The sequence below is a fragment of the Erpetoichthys calabaricus genome, chromosome 3, assembly GCF_900747795.2.
Source record: "Erpetoichthys calabaricus chromosome 3, fErpCal1.3, whole genome shotgun sequence".
Lineage (NCBI taxonomy): Eukaryota > Metazoa > Chordata > Cladistia > Polypteriformes > Polypteridae > Erpetoichthys > Erpetoichthys calabaricus.
In genome coordinates, this window is record NC_041396.2 from 174,525,346 (window position 1) to 174,545,047 (window position 19,702).

General features: G+C 35.0%; 1 protein-coding gene across 2 annotated transcripts in view; it reads right to left on the minus strand.

Moving 5' to 3' along the window:
* Positions 1 to 732: 732 nt before the first annotated feature.
* Positions 733 to 19,702, minus strand: part of ube2j1 (ubiquitin-conjugating enzyme E2, J1) — a 67,943-nt gene continuing 48,973 nt past the window's right edge. For both annotated transcript variants that reach the window (XM_051924810.1, XM_028797541.2), the window contains one exon: positions 733 to 2,434. In XM_051924810.1, coding sequence (XP_051780770.1) covers positions 2,162 to 2,434 — 273 coding nt within the window. In that variant the 3' untranslated portion in view covers positions 733 to 2,161. The remainder of the gene's footprint in view (positions 2,435 to 19,702) is intronic.

Genomic DNA, 19,702 nt, shown 5'->3' on the forward strand with positions numbered 1-19,702 from the left:
AATGTCTATAAATGGTGTTGCGTAAACAAAAATAAACATAAATATGTCAAATGAATTTAAAATAAAAATGAACCAATAAAATAGAATTCTCGTGAAAAAAATGTTTTTAAATGTACAAAAGTACACAGATAACAAAGTGATAATAAAACAACAAAATTTTCTGTCCTGCTTAATTCAATTCAGGGTTTCAACGGGCCCTGCTAAAACATGAAATGTGACTTATTCAAATTTAGCATCAATTCTGTGGGTGGCCTCCTGCCTTGTGACAGGTCAGATATGATGGGGATTACTGAAAATCATAACTGCTTGACACAATATCACGGACATCACAGTTCATCTGTCAAATTTTCCTCATGCTGTAGCATCAACTTTCTTTTCTCCTTTGACCAAAAGGCTGGTTGCATCCATTGTGAAAAGGAACCACCCCTGGATCATAAAGGTTTGGAGTGCTAACCCTAAACTTCAAGGTATCTTAGCACCCTGAGCCACTGTTGCCCCTCCACTTAGTATGGCCCTATAACACACAGTAGACGGCTTTAATTCTCCAAGCCTCAGTCTTGATAAAGCTAGGGCTGCATTTCACTCCAATCAGAGGAACATTTTAAACAAGTCCCTAGTGGGCCTTTGATTTCATAGATTCTCAAAAAAAGGATTGTTTGCCCACCACCTGCACAGCTGGTCTGCATTTACTAGAATGTGCTGCTCACTTAGAATAATAACCAAATAACACGGTTTAACTGTATCATGGTTTATTTTATCTGAAAACAAATGTAACATATTAAAATCTGACTCATCCATTCCATATTTGCACTGTGCATCGCTGTTCATTTTCATTCCTACCTAATGGAGCTGAAGTTTGTTCACTGCTCATGCCATTTTCATTAGAAGTTGAATGAAGAATACATGCGGACAGATTATTTTATTGTACCTAATTATAAACGTTGTTCCATGCAACTGCTATAACTTCAGTCAAAACAAGATGAAACCAAGTAACCCCACATGATCCTTCACTAGCTTTAACAAATTTAGGGTCACCATCCAACTTGCCTCCCACCTCATTAACAAGCAAGATGCAGAAATGAACATATTACATATGTAAGAATCCCACATTACTGAACCAAGCTACTGTATAATATTTCATGTAACATTCAAGTAAAAGTACTGACATAAAAATCTGGGTGTTTGTTATTGAAGTAATCATAACTGTCAGTCTGGAATGGTAAGATTTGTTAACTATAATGCTTCCAGGCACTATTTAAAGTCATGGCTTTTAAAATGCATTAAATTCAAATGAGGTAAATATCTTTTTAATCTAAGCTGTTGCAATTATGTACTTTGTTCTAAGAAAAGTAAAATATAAAGCATACCACCAATATGTTGCTAATATTTCAACTGGATTAAATGGCTGCATTTAAAATAGCCACTTTCAGGATTCAGTTCTCAAATGGAATTTTTTTTGTTTAGTGCAGGAAATAAATACCTGAAATTTCCCAAAATAGCCCCTTCTGTCATGGAGTTTCTGGAATGTCACAAAACAACCATCTTCTTCTATAACAAAAATATCTGCAGTGCCATTTCCTCCATTTAATGAAATGAACTGAAATAATTATGCATTACAGGTGATCAAATCCATAACACCAAAAATGATAGAAATGTGAATAATAATAAAATTTTTCCACAGATAACAAAATAACTGCAGCGACACTGCTCCAGTTTAACCCCTTCACTGAGGATGTCTCCATTTTCTAGTTAAGATTGTTTACTTGAAATGAAAATTCAGAATGTGAAAACTTAACAGTAGACAATGGATGCACCTCTGCATATTTTTGAGGGTAAACATACATATAAAATGCAGTTATATTTGTATTCTTTTAATATATACCATAACATAATATGTTGGGAAGCACTGAGACAAAACTGAATACATTCTGTGTTGACTGGAGAGGTTTAAAATGGGTCTATAAAATGCAGAAATGTCATGGTTCTTGACAAGACTTTGACCACCAGTGACATACCTTTAGATGGCAGGCACTCCCTGAATACATGACATTTATTTTTATCAATGGCCAAAAAACCAATCTAACTGCCTACATTATCAGATATGCATATGTACACATTGGTAGTTCAAGGTATGTCCAGTACGTGGCAAAGTAAACAAAGATCACAGTTCATAGTCAAATTTGTACTCATTTGCTAGATAGACCCTTCTGAAGATAAGTGCTGCCAGGGCTAAAGTGAGCAGGACAATGAGAATGGCAGATCCAAGGTGATTGGTCCGGTCAGCTTGGTGCTGGCCTTGTGGGTATACAGGGGAAGCTGGTCTCCTAGGCTGCTGAGCACGGCGCTGTCGGGGGCTTAACGGTCTGTTTGTTGGGGGAGTTGGCTGGGATGTGTCTTCACTTGGATTAGTTTGTGCCCTGCTAGGAAAATCAGCCTGGGGAAAAAAGAGAAAAAAAAACAGATTTTTGTTAATAGAAACACTTAATGTATGTATTAAAGAATCAAACACATAACAAGAAATAACCACCAAGATCATCTGTTGTTTATGATAAACAAGTAGTAAAGAAACTGTTTCTAAATGTTTCTGGTCTACTTCTGTTAAACATTAAAGTGTGTTTTAACCAAATTTGACTGCTATGCTTTGTTTTACAGTGGGGAGTTAAAAATGTGCTGGTTAACATATAGAGTTGCTAATAAGGGCCCCCTTTCCTTCTAAACCACTGAAACTTTCTTCAAAGAATGGCAACAAACACTATGCACTGAACTAAACTACAGAGTGACTTTAACAGTCAAACCACAACAGCAGTAATTTGAACTGTTCATGTGATATTGTTGATTTAATCTGAAGCAGTAAACAGTAATGAGAGAAATGGTGAAATTACACGTGGCAGAGTCTAACAGCTCTTCCACTCTGGACAGGCATAACTGCCAGTCATGCCGGGATGGCTGCACAGAAAAGCTGGCTGTAATAAATTAAAGGAGGACTCTGAACGATCTGCATATAAATAGTACTAAGACATATGCTGAGGTCCATTCAGCTTTGTAGCACCTAAAGCCAAGTCAGCTTGTTTTCAGGATAACTAAAGCACAAACATCTCCTCCTCTCATGGTGTAAACGGATTAATGGAAATGCCAAAGCACCTGAGAAGGGTCTTACTGCAGCCTGCAATACCTATGACGTCAGACACGGAACACCCTTAATATCACGGAATGCCCCTAACATCAGTTACGGAACACCCTCTGATGTCAATTTCGTTACGCCCATCATTGCTTTTGTCTGAGCTCGAAGGAATGGTGGACTTTGAATAATCAATCTTTGTGAAACCTTTCTGAGGAAAGAAAAAAAAGGCAGAGTTTGAGTTGGAAAGCAAGATGGCAGTGAGTTTGTTGCAAGTTTTATTAATATTAGATAATATCATACTTTACTGCTAGGGTACGAATTATGCCAGAGTGTAATAAAGATGTTAGTTAAATCGACTTTCAGGTGCCTTGTAATAAATACTAAGCACTCTAAGAAAGTATTAACAGTTAACAACAAACAGGTCGGTTTGTTTAGTGTATTGTTACAGGGTTGTTCGGAATACTCAATTCTGAATAGTAAATTGACGGATTCAGTAGTCATTTTTTATAACTGTTATGTGTACGAGGGATGTTCAAAAAGTTTACACACTTTTTTTTTATTAAACTCTATTAAGAATTTCAAAAACAAAATCACATAATTGTTCTACATAGTCACCTTCGTTTGCGATGCATCATACCAACTTTTTAATGCCCAATTACTACTCCTCCCGCCTTCACGGTTTCCAATAAAGCAGAAACTTTTTGAACGTCCCTTGAAATTGACCATTGTTGAGTATAATTGACAATAGGTTAAGTATAACAGATAGTAATCAAATATCAGTGACTACGAGTAAGAACTTAAAATTGCTGGAACCACATTCACCATTTGTCGTATATATCACATATATGCTAGTTAATCAGAAGCAAAACCTGTCAGTAACCTGGTATTTTAAATACCAAAACATATTTCAGAAAGACAATTAAGAGAGATTGAGCCAATATATCGTGATGTGCCACAGAAAGCTTTGTTTGCATAAGTTTCTAAGACAAATACAGTTCATAGTGGATACAGTATTTTTTCCCCAAGTATAGTAATGTTACTAGTCAAAAGTTTGAATACACTTCAGTAACTTTACATGATTTTTTTCACAGTTCTGTATATATACAGTATTTACAGTCCATAACGGAAAACTTTAACAAGTAGCTACAAACAAAGGTCAAGTGTAAAAGTCATTTTCAATTACTTCCTGTTCAAGAAAGTTCAAATTAGACTCTAGACAATAATGGGGAAAAGAACAGCCATGATAATATGTTGTTAATATTATTATTATTTTGTAAAATTCTTTCAATGACAGTACAGTTTATTTAAACTCTTAAAACAATATTCAACATTTCATGTTTACGTCTGCATTCTTCAAAAATACAGCTTTTGAAGTTTTTTTCAATTGAAATAAAGTGAAATGTTTGTTCTTGTGCATATTTGTCAGTTTTAAGAACTTTATATCTATTTTATATTCTCCAGAGACACATAAGTATATTTAAGTCCACAGAGGTACCTACAGTTGTCTTTAGTGCTCAGGAGTATGGTTGTCTATTTTTCTATAAAAGAAATGATTATGCAGGCATCTTCAGCCACTTACAAAACCACATAAGGACAGTGGTGGTTCATGGAGATACGTGAAGCTCTCTAGAATACATCTCATAGCTTTGATCAATTGACACTTTTAATACAATTGAATACAGCTAGATCTCCACCTTAACAAGATTTTATTTGACAAAATAGTATACTGTGTACTCTTTCACCTTTTGAAAAGCTCACTTTAATTAATTTTAAATTAATTAAATCATGACAGTGTATTAAAAAAAATGTTCTCTTTTAAAATATTTAGTAGAATATGACAAAGATCATAGTACAAACACTGTAATTTTTAAGAATGCAAGCGCAGAGTTGCATTACCTACAATTGACAGGCAACATATAGTATATGTCCATAAATGTTTAAAAGATTCATTGGCAGTATATTTTATTAGTTTCTTCTGATTAAAAGAAATTGCATGTTAATTTTTATTCATAGAATTTATTGTAATTTCCTGATTTACATTTTTAAGGAAGACATATCACAAATTAGAAGATGATGGTGTCTTCTCTTACTTTGGAAAGCCAGCATTAAAAGAATTTGTAAACTTACAGTATTTCTAATTTTTTTTCTTCCAGCCAAGACAGCTATTTTCAATTTCCACAAAGGAAGGACATTCTGTGTACCAAAGGTAGTGCTTCCTAATTATCAGTTTAAAAGTTCTCTGACACTAATTTTATATATTAGAACTTCACAAAAACTTTGACCAACAGGTCACAACAGATCACAGATCAGGTCTCCAGTGAGGCATTCATTGACTTGTGTCTTTCTTCAGCCCTGTGTTGTGTCAATGGCATTATGGGGGCAGAGAGTATTGGTCTAAAAAATGGGGGTTTTGTGTGCTCTAACTGATTTATTAAATGGCAATTATTTCTGCTTCCAGTAATTCCAGACAAGATAGGGAAAAGTAGGGCCCTTTCTGCCTCCCCTTCTTTTCTATTATTGAAGCATATGCTGTATATGTCTCCTTTTCTTACTCACTCACACATTACTCAAGGGCTTGATATTGTGTATGCTTACTCCATATGGGATAATGAAAAATATATTTTACAAAAGTATAATGTGATATGAGACTATTGAACTGCAATACAGTAGAAAGTCAAGTGTTTTCACCTATAAATACCCAAACTTTTATATAAAATGCATTTTTTAAAAATGTTGACTTAATTATTTATGCCAGCACAATGAATAGTGAAAAATTTAGTTTACTGTTGCCACAATTTAGGCAATGAACGGCTTCATAGATTTGCTTTTTGATTGTTTTCCTTGTTCTTCAAAGATCAGTTTCATCTGTGGCATATAGGTAACATTAACTGAATTTGCAGGTAAGCATATTTATGATTATGTGTAGTTGTTAGCAAGTTGTAATGAATTCAAATTCTTGAAATGCTATAATTCATTTGCAGAAATGCATAATATTTAATAATCTGTATTGCAGTGCCTAGTAGTATGGAAAGTGTGGTTGTCACAAAGGTACAACCCTATCAGGTATGTAGTGAAATGATTATTACCAGCTCAAACACAGGAAATGCTTTAAAGGTAATGATTTTCTTTTCAATTTCATTCAGCAGTCAATCAATCTAGAATGGAGTGATTGTTTCCTTCAAGTAAACTCTTTAAAATATGTATAACTTTTTACATGTAGCATTTCTATTGTAATATGTTTAGATGAATGTTTTAGCAGTTTTTAAAGCATGCTTACTAAATTGGGAACAATTAAATTACATATTACTTGAAATGATGAATTTGGCCTTCACAAGTGACTATGTTGTGGTAATTGGACTCTGTCTTTCAGGTATTTACTTAATTACAATTTCTATAGACTTAGAGATTGAATTGAAATGGGTGTTACAGTAATGTATTTGTAAATAAAGATTTATGCTGACTTTTCTTTTTCATATCAGAGCGTTTATAGTCATTTTTGATTATTTGTGTACTTTCTGAATGGTTTCTAACTAGACTTGATATTCCCTCGAAGACATTGGAGTTTTTTTTTTCTTTTTTTTTTACTCTACCTCATGAATACAGGGAGTAGAGACAAAAAGCAAGAGAAACCAATAGAGCTAACCATTCCCTTGACACGCTTTGGTCATATTGGTGTGTTTATTTCATAAGCCAATTTAACTGTTCTTTGAGTAAAAGCAGAGTTAAATATCTTGATATTGCTAATAAAATATTTGTCACTCTGTATTTTTTCTTTTTCACAAAAAAGTCATCAATGATCTAAAACATCCTGACTTTCTGTGACTGGCTCAATGCCAACAAAGACTGACTTGTTGGGACAGTACTCAGGCTAAGAATTCTGGATATGGACGAGGATGAAGTAACGCACGCAATTGGAAAATTAGACCAAAGAGGAGACAATGAAGATATTGAAGAAGTCATGTCCTTCTTGTTATTTACTTTTGACTGCATGAAGGATATGCATTTATTTTTTGATGAGATACAGGGTAAAAAAATTCCCATCAGTTGCTGCTGTTCTTTAATAGTTCCTTGTCTACTCAAAGGACATGGATGGATGTCCTGACTTGGATTGTGTACTTTATTTCTTTAAAATATATTCATATTTGAACCTGGAACTTGTATGTGTGGTTGTGTGAAGGGTCTGGGTTCTAAAATGCCCCCCACAGCTAACACTCCCCTATGTGGTAGTTATGACAATGATATTTGTGTTTTGATACATTACTTTAACTTTCACAACATAGACTGTAGGCTTGCAAGTTCAAGATGGAAGTCCAATTAAAAGCAAAAATTAGTAGGGACAAAAATCTGCAGCTCCTGGGACTGAATATGAGACCCACTGTATCAAACAATGCCATGTTATAGTACACTCCAAATCAGGATTATTAATATATACTGTGTGTGTGTGTGTATTATATATATGAATGAGAGAGAGAGGGAATATATGTGTTTCATGATTTACATCATCTTTAAAATGTGCCTATCTGTTTATTCATGCTTTTTCATGTGCATATCAGTCTGTGTGATGTATGTGATAACTAATTTTATAACTAACTGCACTCGGTCAGACTTCTTGCTAACATTTAACTTGGTACATAACTTTTCTCCCCTTCACCATCTCCATGATGCTTACTAGTACAGCAGTTAAGTCTTGTACTCCATTTCATCTTGGCACATCTGGATAATGTAAAAACTTCACAGGGAAAAGATGTCAGCTTTGCAGATTGCCAGCATCATGTCCGCTATGCTCACCCTCAATCCAGGTACACTATGAGATAGTGTACTGATCCCTTGGTGTGGCTTGCGAGTTCCCACGCTCCTCCTCGTCTACTCAAGTGTACCAGTGGATGGTATCTAGTGCTACCACTATGTGGCATCAAATCCCATTCCAGACTCTGTTCATGTGTAGCTTCTAGCTAGTGTAACAAGCAGCCCAGCTCTGTCCAAACTATTGACTCCCATAATGTGTTTCACAAGTGATTAAAGACTCTTTTTCTGTGAATATGTCTAACTGATAATGGCTTTGATAGATTCTTGTAATTTATAAATGATTAACTAGTCTTTTGTCATTCTGCTTAGTTTATAACTCTTCACTTGTGAAGATCAATTTTGTAACCTTGTTTTGTGACACTTGTTTCAAAACAGTCCCCCAAACTAATGTTTATTCTGTTACGATGACCTTTGGATAAAAGTGCCTGCTAAGTGAATAAATGTACATGTAATAAACACCCTTGCAGTGAGAAGCCTACTTAGTCACTTGAGCTGAAAGAGTTCTTTTTTGGCTCAACTGGCTAAGGCTTTCTGTACATCGAATTGGGTTAGGATCCAAATTTGCATCCCAGGTGCATAGTGAGGTTCAATACCCAGATATAAATGCTTCCTTTACTTTATCATTGCCTTTCTTGAAAAAGGATCCAAAAAAACTTTTTTTTAACTTAAATGTAAAACACTACAAAAGAAAGAAAAAAAAAATAAGACCACAGTGAGTGTCTAGAATTCACAGCACATGACAGCAAGGGTAAAAGCACCAGTACCATATCCACTGAACTTTAGAAGTCTCTTGTAGCAGGTAATGTCTAAAGTCATGTCAACAACAAAAACTGGATCTTCTGGTGAAAACAAACAACATTCATGGGAGAGTTCCCAGAAGAAAAAAGAAATTTTCTGCTCATATTAAGTTTGCAAAAGGGCATCTTGATAATAAATTACATGTTTTTTAAATGTTCTTTGAGTGGGTGAGTCTAAAAATGACATTTTGACAATAATAAAAATGGTTATGTTTGACAAAAGCCTAACATTAACTGACACAAAAATACTCTTATCCCTACTGTCAAGAATTTGGCCTGCAGCTGATCAGGAATCTGAGCAACCTCTTATGTCTAGTGCAACTATGAATTCAGAGTGACACAAACATGTTCTGAATAAGTACTTGATCATTCTGTGTATGTGCTGGATTTGAACTGATATTGAGTCTGACAACAAAAATATTGCAGTAAATCAATGAGGGAATGGATTTGCACTGTGCAGTGGACAATATCAAAGACCTGGTCAAAACTCAATCATAATATCCTTATAAGACCTGCAATATGCCAGTTTGTGCAAGACTGGCAACAAACTAACAGTAGCTGAAAAGGTTATGGAAATAAGAATGGACATCAATTCCACAGAAAAACAGACTAATTAGCAAGTTCAGATAACAACTAGTCAGTCAGATAAAGGACATGCCATTACTTTTTAAAATTTACTTTAATAAAGCCAAGCTACATACATTGATAGACAACAACTAATAGAAAATAATCTAAAATTGCAAACAACCACAAAATGTAAATTAGAGATGTTAGGAAAGGATATAATGTCTGAATCTTAACTTTAGAGTAATAAAAGCTTACACATACAATGCAAAATTTAAAAAATACAAACCAACAACATAATAACTGATCATCGTTTCAGTTTTTCTTCATTAAACTTTAGCTTGACGCTTCATTTGTTGTTCTGTATAATTAAATGGCCAAAATTATATCCAAAAATACTTTCTAAAACTATGATAGTCATTAATGTAAATTCAAAACAGTTTTTTTTCCCTCTCCTGATGTGACATTGTTACTATGTGAAAGTGTATCACATGGTGAAGCAGATGGCTCAACGCCTTTTGAGGTCCTCCCCCACCAATATCTCCAGCTCTGTCACTGCTGAAACACAGCTTATCCAGGATTTGACTGCAATTTAACACTGAGTACAAGGCTGCATGTACTTTAGGCTGGTAGCAGCTCTGAAGCAATACCAACATCTTTAAAGGATCAGTTATGTAAAACCTAGGCTGGGTTTTCAATATTATAGGATCAAATACATGTGGTCTCTATAGGTATATTCGAATTTCATGGCTATTTTTAAGAACAGTAGTTATTTTTAAAAGAAAAAAGTCAGATCTGTAAATTTCAGGAAGATGACACAAAATGAGAGACTATATTTCCATGTGCATTCAATAAAAGCAATCATAATTACAATCTCTCCATTTTTCAATTGCATCAAGATCCATATTGTAACACTAGCATTTGAAACAGAAACTACATTTATTACAAATTATTTAAACTTTAATGCCACTAACACTCCAATGAAATGGTGTCTTGATTAAGGTAAAAACCTTTCAGACTGATACTGAACCAAGAAAAAAATGTGAGCTGATCATCAGTGAAGTGTGTTTCAGATTTAGAAAATACAAACTTAAAGATGACATTTAAAAATTGAAGATACTAATAATTGTCCCATTTTTAAAGATACAGTATTCGGCATTTATAGTCTTTTTGTCATTTAACAGTTTTGTTCCTTTTTAAACTCCTTAGCGTTGGACCCAAACATCACTTGGGCAGCGGTACAGGCATGTCTTGGATAAATTTCAGGCCTGAGTGTTACCTGGTCACGGGTGCAAACACATCTACTCATAGCCTCATAATGGTGTCTCATAAGAAATGCTTCTCATCAGCAGTGATGACAAAGTGAATTTGTATTCAGGCCGTGAAATTGAAACTGTCAATGAAACCGAAAGTGACTTTGGGAATTCGAAAGTGACGATTACATCACTCACACATGTGCAGTCTGCTGTTCATATTATTATTCATCATTATTATTATTTGTATCATTATTATAGTTTCTACACTTATGATTTTATACTTTTAGTGTTTTGGAAGTTTTACAGTAGAAAGATGAGATTTAATAAAAATGTAATTTTTCAAACAAAAAATCTCACGCTAAGGAGGTTAATTAGACTCAACTCATTAAAAAACTAAACCTAAAATTCGACTGAAGATTGGTTGTATTGTCCTAACTAAACATGACCCTGGTGAATAATTATATATGATTTCATCAGTGTTTGTTCATTTACACTTCTTATGCAGTAGGACATAATAATAATATCACAGTGTGCCAGCCTGAATTGCTTCTTCATACATACTGTAAGATTAGTACAACTTTTGTTCACATTAATTTTAAATTATTATGAAAGTTCAAGCAAACAACATTTGTAGAATGATTGACAATAAAAAGCCAAGATACAACAATGCTGTAACTAAGGTGGAACATTGTTTGCAAAAGAAAATCCAGACACTCGAAGCATGCTGCCAATTGTGTTTGCGATATATAATGGCACTTAAAATAAAATAAGATGCGACAATGGATGAGGAAAAATATGAAATATCTAGACTAAAAAAGTAGTTGTGCACCTCAAAAGTCAATATGAAAACCTATGGTACAAGCTGTCACGGATAAGGCAACAGACAGAAGGGTTTGGTCAGAGGACAGGTTCCTGGACTGAGGAAACTTGACAAATTACAAAACCAGAACATAAAACTGTTAACCTACAAAAACACTAATCGAACAATGTTTCTGGCCAGGTTTTATAGTAGAAATGCACTCACAGTTCTGCTGGTTTTAAGTTAACTAATTAGTTGACTAAGGACCTTTCAATATTTTCAGATTATCTAAGAGTTCCAGACACTTTTTGAATTGAAGACCACAAATGAGGAAGAGAGATAGGTCTTCAATTCAAAATGTCATTTCCATGCAGCTTCAGGCTTCGTTTTTATTATTTGCGCTTATAATTCCAGCAGTATATACTTACTGTGTAATAATATTCTAGCAAAAAACCATGAGCTTTGTCTGCATGTTTTGAGTATGCAAATGGATGACTGACATGTGGATTATGCAACACGAGTAACATGAGATTCCCAACCTGGTAAGTTTTTCACAGTGTTTGCCTTTCTACCGCATTGGTCCCTATTGGCTTCTATTATAGAAACCTTTTGTCTCTCTATTCTGAATAAAAACATCATCTTAACTTTTTTTCTCAGTCATCACAACAAATTGCATTGGGTAAGTAACCTATATAAAAAAATAGAAAATTAAAGGAATATTTCACTCAAGAATCCTATAACTGTCCTTCAACACCATACGTATACTGAATGAAGTGTTCCGCTTATCTAGTCCAGTTTTTTGTTTTTCAGGACTTTTTTTTGTTTTATATATATATACTAGGGAGCTTCGCTCGCCAACCCCCGTGTTTGGTTTTCCGGATACACACAAGATTTTTTTTCCTTTGAATTGTTGCTATTTCATTAGTTTCACTTTTATTTCAGAACTTCTGTAAAAACAGTATTTGTAATCTTGCAAGTCCCAATATGCTGAATCTTTTTAATAAGGTCAGGATAGGTTTCTCTGTTTGGAATTTCAGCACAGACAAAATGATTTACATCATCAGTAGTTAATCATTTTTTTTTACAAAGTAAAAAAGTAAGTAGAGTTCTGCATTGGTCTCCTGTCTGTAAAGTTGTGCTATTTTCCTCTCACAGTTCCAAAAGTACATGGGTTTACCAAGGTGATACCCCAGCTTTTGTCTAGGTTTTTGTACAAGGGCTAGACAGAATGTTTTTGACTCCTGGGGTAAATTTAGCTTTTTAAATAAGCAGACAGATAAATATATATACACGAACAAAGTAACCAATAAATGCATGTGCAGTAAACTCAGTTTTTGAAATTCTCAAGATTCTTTATTTGTCACATGCATAGTTATACAGGACAATACGCAGTGAAATGCATCCTGATCCGCTTATCAAAAACTGTGCATAGTTAGAAGAATATCAGTTAAATTAACAAAAAGTCATAGATTGAAAGATAACAGTGTAGTAGAACATAATAAATAAGTAAAATTATGTGAATAAGTTAGAATTAAGTGTTAAGGTGCAATAGTGTAGTAATTATTGTGCAAAACCAAAGTTAGACTGGTGCATAGTTAAATGAGGCAGTTTGTTTGTTTGCGCTACTGCGATCTTTACTTTTTTTTATATTTTCTAATTTTCCTACTTTCATATCCTTTAACTTTCTCCACATGTGTATAGCGCCAACGTTTTTTTTTTTTCTGAGCCTTTCTAATTTCCCTGGTTTCATAGTCTCTAACCTGCTCTGCATGTGTTTAGCGCCAACGTTTGTAAACGTCTTTATGAAGTTCTACTTTGTCATTTTACTCATTGTCTTTTAATTCTGAGCCGTACAGTACAATACACAGAACAGAATGAATCCTCAATACAGTATAAAAATAAAAATTCTAGAAGTACAGAGTAGAATTTCACATTAGATGATATCACATAATATGATTTGGATTTGTTTTAAGTCCTGGAGACCTCATTCATCAAGCTGCCTCCCCCATTTTGCCATTCCACATCTGAAATAGCGCTAATCCGATGAAAGGACCCCTCATTCCCACGTTACCATTCATCAGGGATGACTTTACCTTAGGCAGGCAATCTACAATTTAAAGAGATTGTTATTTTCTTGTGAATTGTTACATATGCATTATTTTCATTTTTACTTTAAAAACTTTTGTAAAAACAATACTTGTCTCTTTACTTCCTGCCCCGCGCGAGGTTCCATCTCTTTCTTCCCAGACGTGTAATGCTGCTCGTGTTGTGAAGGGTGTTGCGGCTGAACGTACGCTAAGGATATGCCTTTGGATCATTTGCTGTCTTTTTGCTGCTTGCTAGCAAGCCTCTTCTGCCTGTCGCATGTTGTTGTTTTAAGAGCTGGGAACACATGATGCTTGCCTGCCAAAAGCAATCCAACAACTGCCAGCATAGAGGTCTGTTGACTTGTTTTAAATGATGGCTCACTGCCTGGTCTCAAGTGATGTTGTAAAAGCAATACCTGTCTTTTATTTCTGGCCACGGGCGTGGTTGAATTCTTTCTTGCAGTATGTATAACGCTGCTCGCGTTCGTTTGGGGTAGCTGCTGTCGCAGCTTTCTCCACATGTGTATAGCGCCGTTTTTTTTTTTTTTTTTTTGAGCCTTTCTAATTTCACTGGTTTCATAGTCTCTAACCTGCTCTGCATGTGTTTAGGGTCACTTTTCTCCACGCTTTTCTTTCTTCTTCGTTTAATCGTCGACATTTCATTTCTACCTTATTCATTTCTACCGTATTGACCTTATGCACTTTATATGCACTGAGAGCCCTGGAGCTGTGTGTGCTGCATGACTGCCTTTACACTATTGATTTTTTTTTTATTTTGATATTGCTTGTAAGTAGGGTGTGTCTTGCAAGACTCTCGTTCTATGTTCCCGTGAGACGTGCCATGGCAGGTCTCTTTCGTCTCGCGGGTCTTTAAATTATCTTCCGAGAAGATCACGTATCGTAGACTATCAGGACAGGGGACAGGATTTCTTTTTATTAATATATATACATATATATATATATACTAGCAAAATACCCGCGCTTCGCAGCAGAGAAGTAGTGTGTTAAAGAGGTTATGAAAAAAAAAGGAAACATTTTAAAAATAACGTAACATGATTGTCAATGTAATTGTGTTGTCATTGTTATGAGTGTTGCTGTGTTTTATATATATATAAAATACACACACACACATATAAACATATATATACATATACATATACACATATATATACATATCTACATTATATATATATATATATATATATATATATATATATATATATATATATATATATATATATATATATATATATATATATATACATATACACATCCACATATCAACATATATATATATACACATATATATACACACACACACGCTTTATGGGTGATGATTGTTTTACTCTTTTTATCTTTATTTTATTTTATTGTAGAATCAACTCCTATCTGCGCACAGCAGGGCAGCCGTGGGCGGATGCGTATGGTGTATTCACTCCATGTTATCGTGCATTGCGCTGTCAGTGGTATTTTGATAAAAGAATTTGAACAACATATAAGAAGCGTATAAATTATTAAACAGTAAAACATTAACATTTAAGAAGTAAAGTTACATTAAGTACTACTGCAGTGCCTTCGGGTATACCTCATTTTTTGTTTGCCCATTACATGCTTAAATGTATACATTTTTTGGTGCACCTACCCGAGAACACGTGACATATAACCGAGCGTGGGAGAAGCATGGATTTTAAACACGCGTTGAGTTCATCTGCTGGTCTCCCTCGTGGAATAACTGGTAATGTTTGACTAAAATCTACAGCGAGTAAAACGACATTACCTCCTATTTTTTTTTTTACGATCTCTGAGATCTTGCTTTTTTCGGTTCAAGGCTTCATAAGCTCTTTTATGTTGTATGGTGTACTTATCCCAAACCATCATCTTTGAATGTTGCAAGACTTTCGCCTTGTATGTAGATCGGGGTAATTACATTCATTGCATTCCTAGTCTGAATCACAATTTGATTATATGGGTGGTTACCTGGCACTGTAGGGTTGCCACCCGTCCTTTAAAATACGGAATCGTGCCGCGTTTGAGAATGAAATTGCGCGTCCCGTTTTGAATCAATACTGGACGGGATTTATCCCGTATTTTTTTTATCATTTTTTTTTTAAAGCAGCGTCTCATGCAAATCATCCCACACGCATTTTATGAAGATGCCTCCTTTCCTACTTTTGATTGGGTAATACTTGATGTCATCGTTAGTTTGATTGGTGTTTTTAACTGTCCAGTGAGGAGGGCGTGTCTTTTAAGTACAGTCTGCAAAGTGTTGGCACTGAGATGTGGCGTCAGCGCCATAGTTGAAGCCCCTAACGTTGCGGTCAGCAAGTCGGCTAACATCCGCCATGTGCCGTCTTTCAGTTGCGAGAAGCAGATCATAGAATGGTTGAAACTGTTGCCCCTAACGTTGCGCCACGGCGTGTGCTTCGTTTATACCTCGTGTCTTCTCATTAAACTTTTATCTCGCGAATATGTTATTGCAATCCGCAGCGGGAGCGTTTCTATAAACTTAATTTAAACTTACATTTTACACCGTGCTTTGTTTCCCTTATGAACATGCTTGTATGCTTAACTCGCTCCGTTCTCAATTGTTTTAATTAATTTTTTGCTCTTCGCTGTTTGCGGCTGTTCCTCCATTTCCCCCTACTTCGTTCTTTTATCTCGCGAATGTTATTGCAATCCTTAACGGGAGCGTTTCAATAAACTGATTGAAAATAGTTTTGCATTTACCTTTTTAGTAAAAGGCGAGCTTTTAAGCCTGAGAAATCACCCCGTAAATGCACACGTTTAATTGGACATGTGTTAATATGTATGGTTACACAGTATTAAAAGACAGTGAACAACGTCAGTTACCTTTCTTCCCGCGTTTGATAAAAGGTGAGCTTTTAAGCCTGAGAAATCACCCCGTAAATGCACACGTTTAATTGCACATGTGTTAATATGTATGCTTACACAGTATTAAAACACACTCAAAAATTAACGTCATTTACCTTCGTTCCCGCGTGTGACTCGTGCTGTAAATGTCTTCCTTGTTTTTAGTTCACGTGATTACGTAGGAGGCGTGATGACGCGATACGTGACTCCGCCTCCTCCATTACAGTGTATGGACAAAAAATATGTTCCAGTTATGACCATTACGCTTTGAATTTCGAAATGAAACCTGCCTAACTTTTGTAAGTAAGCTGTAAGGAATGAGCCTGCCAAATTTCAGCCTTCCACCTACACGGGAAGTTGGAGAATTAGTGATGAGTGAGTCAGTCAGTGAGTGAGTGAGTGAGTCAGTCAGTCAGTGAGGGCTTTGCCTTTTATTATTATAGATATATATATATATATATATATATAGATATATATATATATAGATATATATATATATATATATATATATATATATATATATATACACACACACACAGTCATATGAAAAAGTTTGGGAACCCCTCTTAATTCTTTGGATTTATGTTTATCATTGGCTGTGCTTTCAAAGTAGCAACTTCCTTTTAATATATGACCTGCCTTATGGAAACAGCAGTATTTCAGCAGTGACATTAAGTTTATTGGATTAACAGAAAATATGCAACATGCATCATAACAAAATTAGACAGGTGCATAAATTTGGGCACCCCAACAGTGATCTTACATCAATACTTAGTTGAGCCTCCTTTTGCAAATATAACAGCCTCTAGACGCCTCCTATAGCCTTTGATGAGTGTCTGGTATGAGTGAATGGAGGTATTTTTGACCATTCTTCCGTACAAAATCTCTCCAGTTCAGTTAAATTTGATGGCTGCGGAGCATGGACAGCCTGCTTCAAATCATCCCATAGACTTTTGATGATATTCAAGTCAGGGGACTGTGACGGCCATTCCAGAACATTTTACTGCTCCCTCTGCATGAATGCCTTTGTAGATTTCGAATTGTGTTTTGGGTCATTGTCTTGTTGGAATATCCAACCCCTGCGTAACTTCAACTTTGTGACTGATGCTTGAACATTATCCTGAAGAACTTGTTGATATTGGGTTGAGATCTTCCGACCCTCGGCTTTAACAAGGGCCCCAGTCCCTGAAATAGCCACACAGCCCCACAGCATGATGGAACCTCCACCAAATTTGACAGTAGGTAGCAGGTGTTTTTCTTGGAATGCGGTGTTCTTCTTCCACCAAGCAAAGCACTTTTTGTTATGACCAAATAACTCAATTTTTGTCTCATCAGTCCAAAGCACTTTGTTCCAAAATTAATCTGGCTTGTCTGAATGAGCATTTGCATACAACAAGCGACTCAGTTTGTGGTGTGAGTGCAGAAAGGGATTCTTTCTCATCACCCTGCCATACAGATGTTCTTTGTGCAAATTGTGCTTAATTGTAAAACGATGTACAGATACACCATCTGCAGCAAGATGTTCTTGCAGGTCTTTGGAGGTGATCTGTGGGATGTCTGTAACCATTCTCACAATCCTGTGCATATAAGGCTCCTGTATTTTTCTTGCCCTGCCAGACCTGGGTTTAACAGCAACTGTGCCTGTGGCCTTACATTTCCTGATTACATTCCTTACAGTTGAAACTGACAGTTTAAACCTCTGAGACAGCTTTTTGTAGCCATCCCCTAAACCATGATACTGAACAATCTTTGTTTTCAGATCTTTTGAGAGCTGCTTTGAGGATCCCATGCTGTCACTCTTCAGAGGAGAGTCAAAGGGAAGTACAACTTGCAATTGACCACCTTAAATACCTTTTCTCATGATTGGACACACCTGTCTATGAAGTTCAAGGCTTAACGAGCTAATCCAACCAATTTGGTGTTGAGAGTAATCAGTACTGAGCAGTTAGTTACATGCATTCAAATCAGCAAAATTACAAAGGTACCCAAATTTTTGCACAGCCAGTTTTTCACATTTGATTTAATTTCATACAACTAAATACTGCTTCACTAAAAATCTTTGTTCAGAAAACACCCCAGTACTCAGATGTTCCTAGGAAATGAAAGACATACCACTGTTATCTTTTTTGTTGAAAGTAGTGTAAATTATTATGCAGGCTGAGAGGGGTTCCCAAACTTTTTCATATGACTATATTATATATATATATATATATATATATATATATATATATATATATATATAAAACAGTGTAAACCAGGGTTGTCAAACACTGATGCTGGAGAGTTGCAGTGCCTGCAGGTTTTTTGTTCCAGCCTCTTTCTTAATTATTATCGAGCTTCTAATGCTAATGAAACATATTTAGTTGACTCGACTTTAACCAAAATGCTTTTTAATGTTCAGAACCTGTAATCAAGAATCAAGAATAACATGCAAAGCAACCCGAGGAGATGACTACTTGATACGATTTGCACCTCTGTGCCTATCATATAATGTCTGCTTTACTAAAATACCAGAAAAGAATGAAAGAAAGAAAAAAAAAAAAAAAGAGGTATAAAAAATCTCCCTGGGTTCATCTGGATGGTGCACTCAGTAAACAAAAATCAACTGTATTGGAATACTGAAATAATATATAGAACTAAATGACATGCTTCATTAACAGCAAAAAATTGGATTTTAATTAAAAAATTGTAATGAAAATGGTAGTAGCCCTCCAAGAACTGAGTCTGAGACTTCTGAGTTACATGCTCACCTACTGGCAAGTTTTTCATGTCATTACTGTTTGGCTGCTGGCTAAAAAAAAAAAAAGATGCAATAAAGAGTTTTGATTTACTTTTAACTAAAGTATTTAGAAACTATCACTTTGGCCATTTAGTAAAGAAAAAAACTGCTAGGTACAATATCATGGCATGTTTAGATTATATTAGGTACAGATTATTAATACCAAGGGGAAATATAACACACAACAGGACCCAGCACAATGTTTAAGTGTAAGTTCATTCAGTCTGAATCGAGACATTAGAATAACTGGAAAAAATATGTACTGTATCATTAAACTTGTATATGCCTTAAGAACTAGTATTGAGTCATTTTTTCTTTATATGAACGTTCAGAGTAGTGTTTACACCTTCAAATAAATTAATAATGCTTTGGATTACCTTTTCAAAGTGTGATATGCTAGAAATTAGCTGCAAAATAAATAAATAAATATTTTTTGAATGTAATTAAGTACTAAAATTGCAATTATATTTTTTAATGTAGTTAAGTACTAAAATTATAACTTTGCTGTTATAATAAAAAAAGACTTTCTAAAAAAATATCAATACAGAATCTAAACAAAACACGGGCCATGAAGATGCTCACTTTTACAGAGTAATAAAGTAGGACTTAAATTTAATTATAG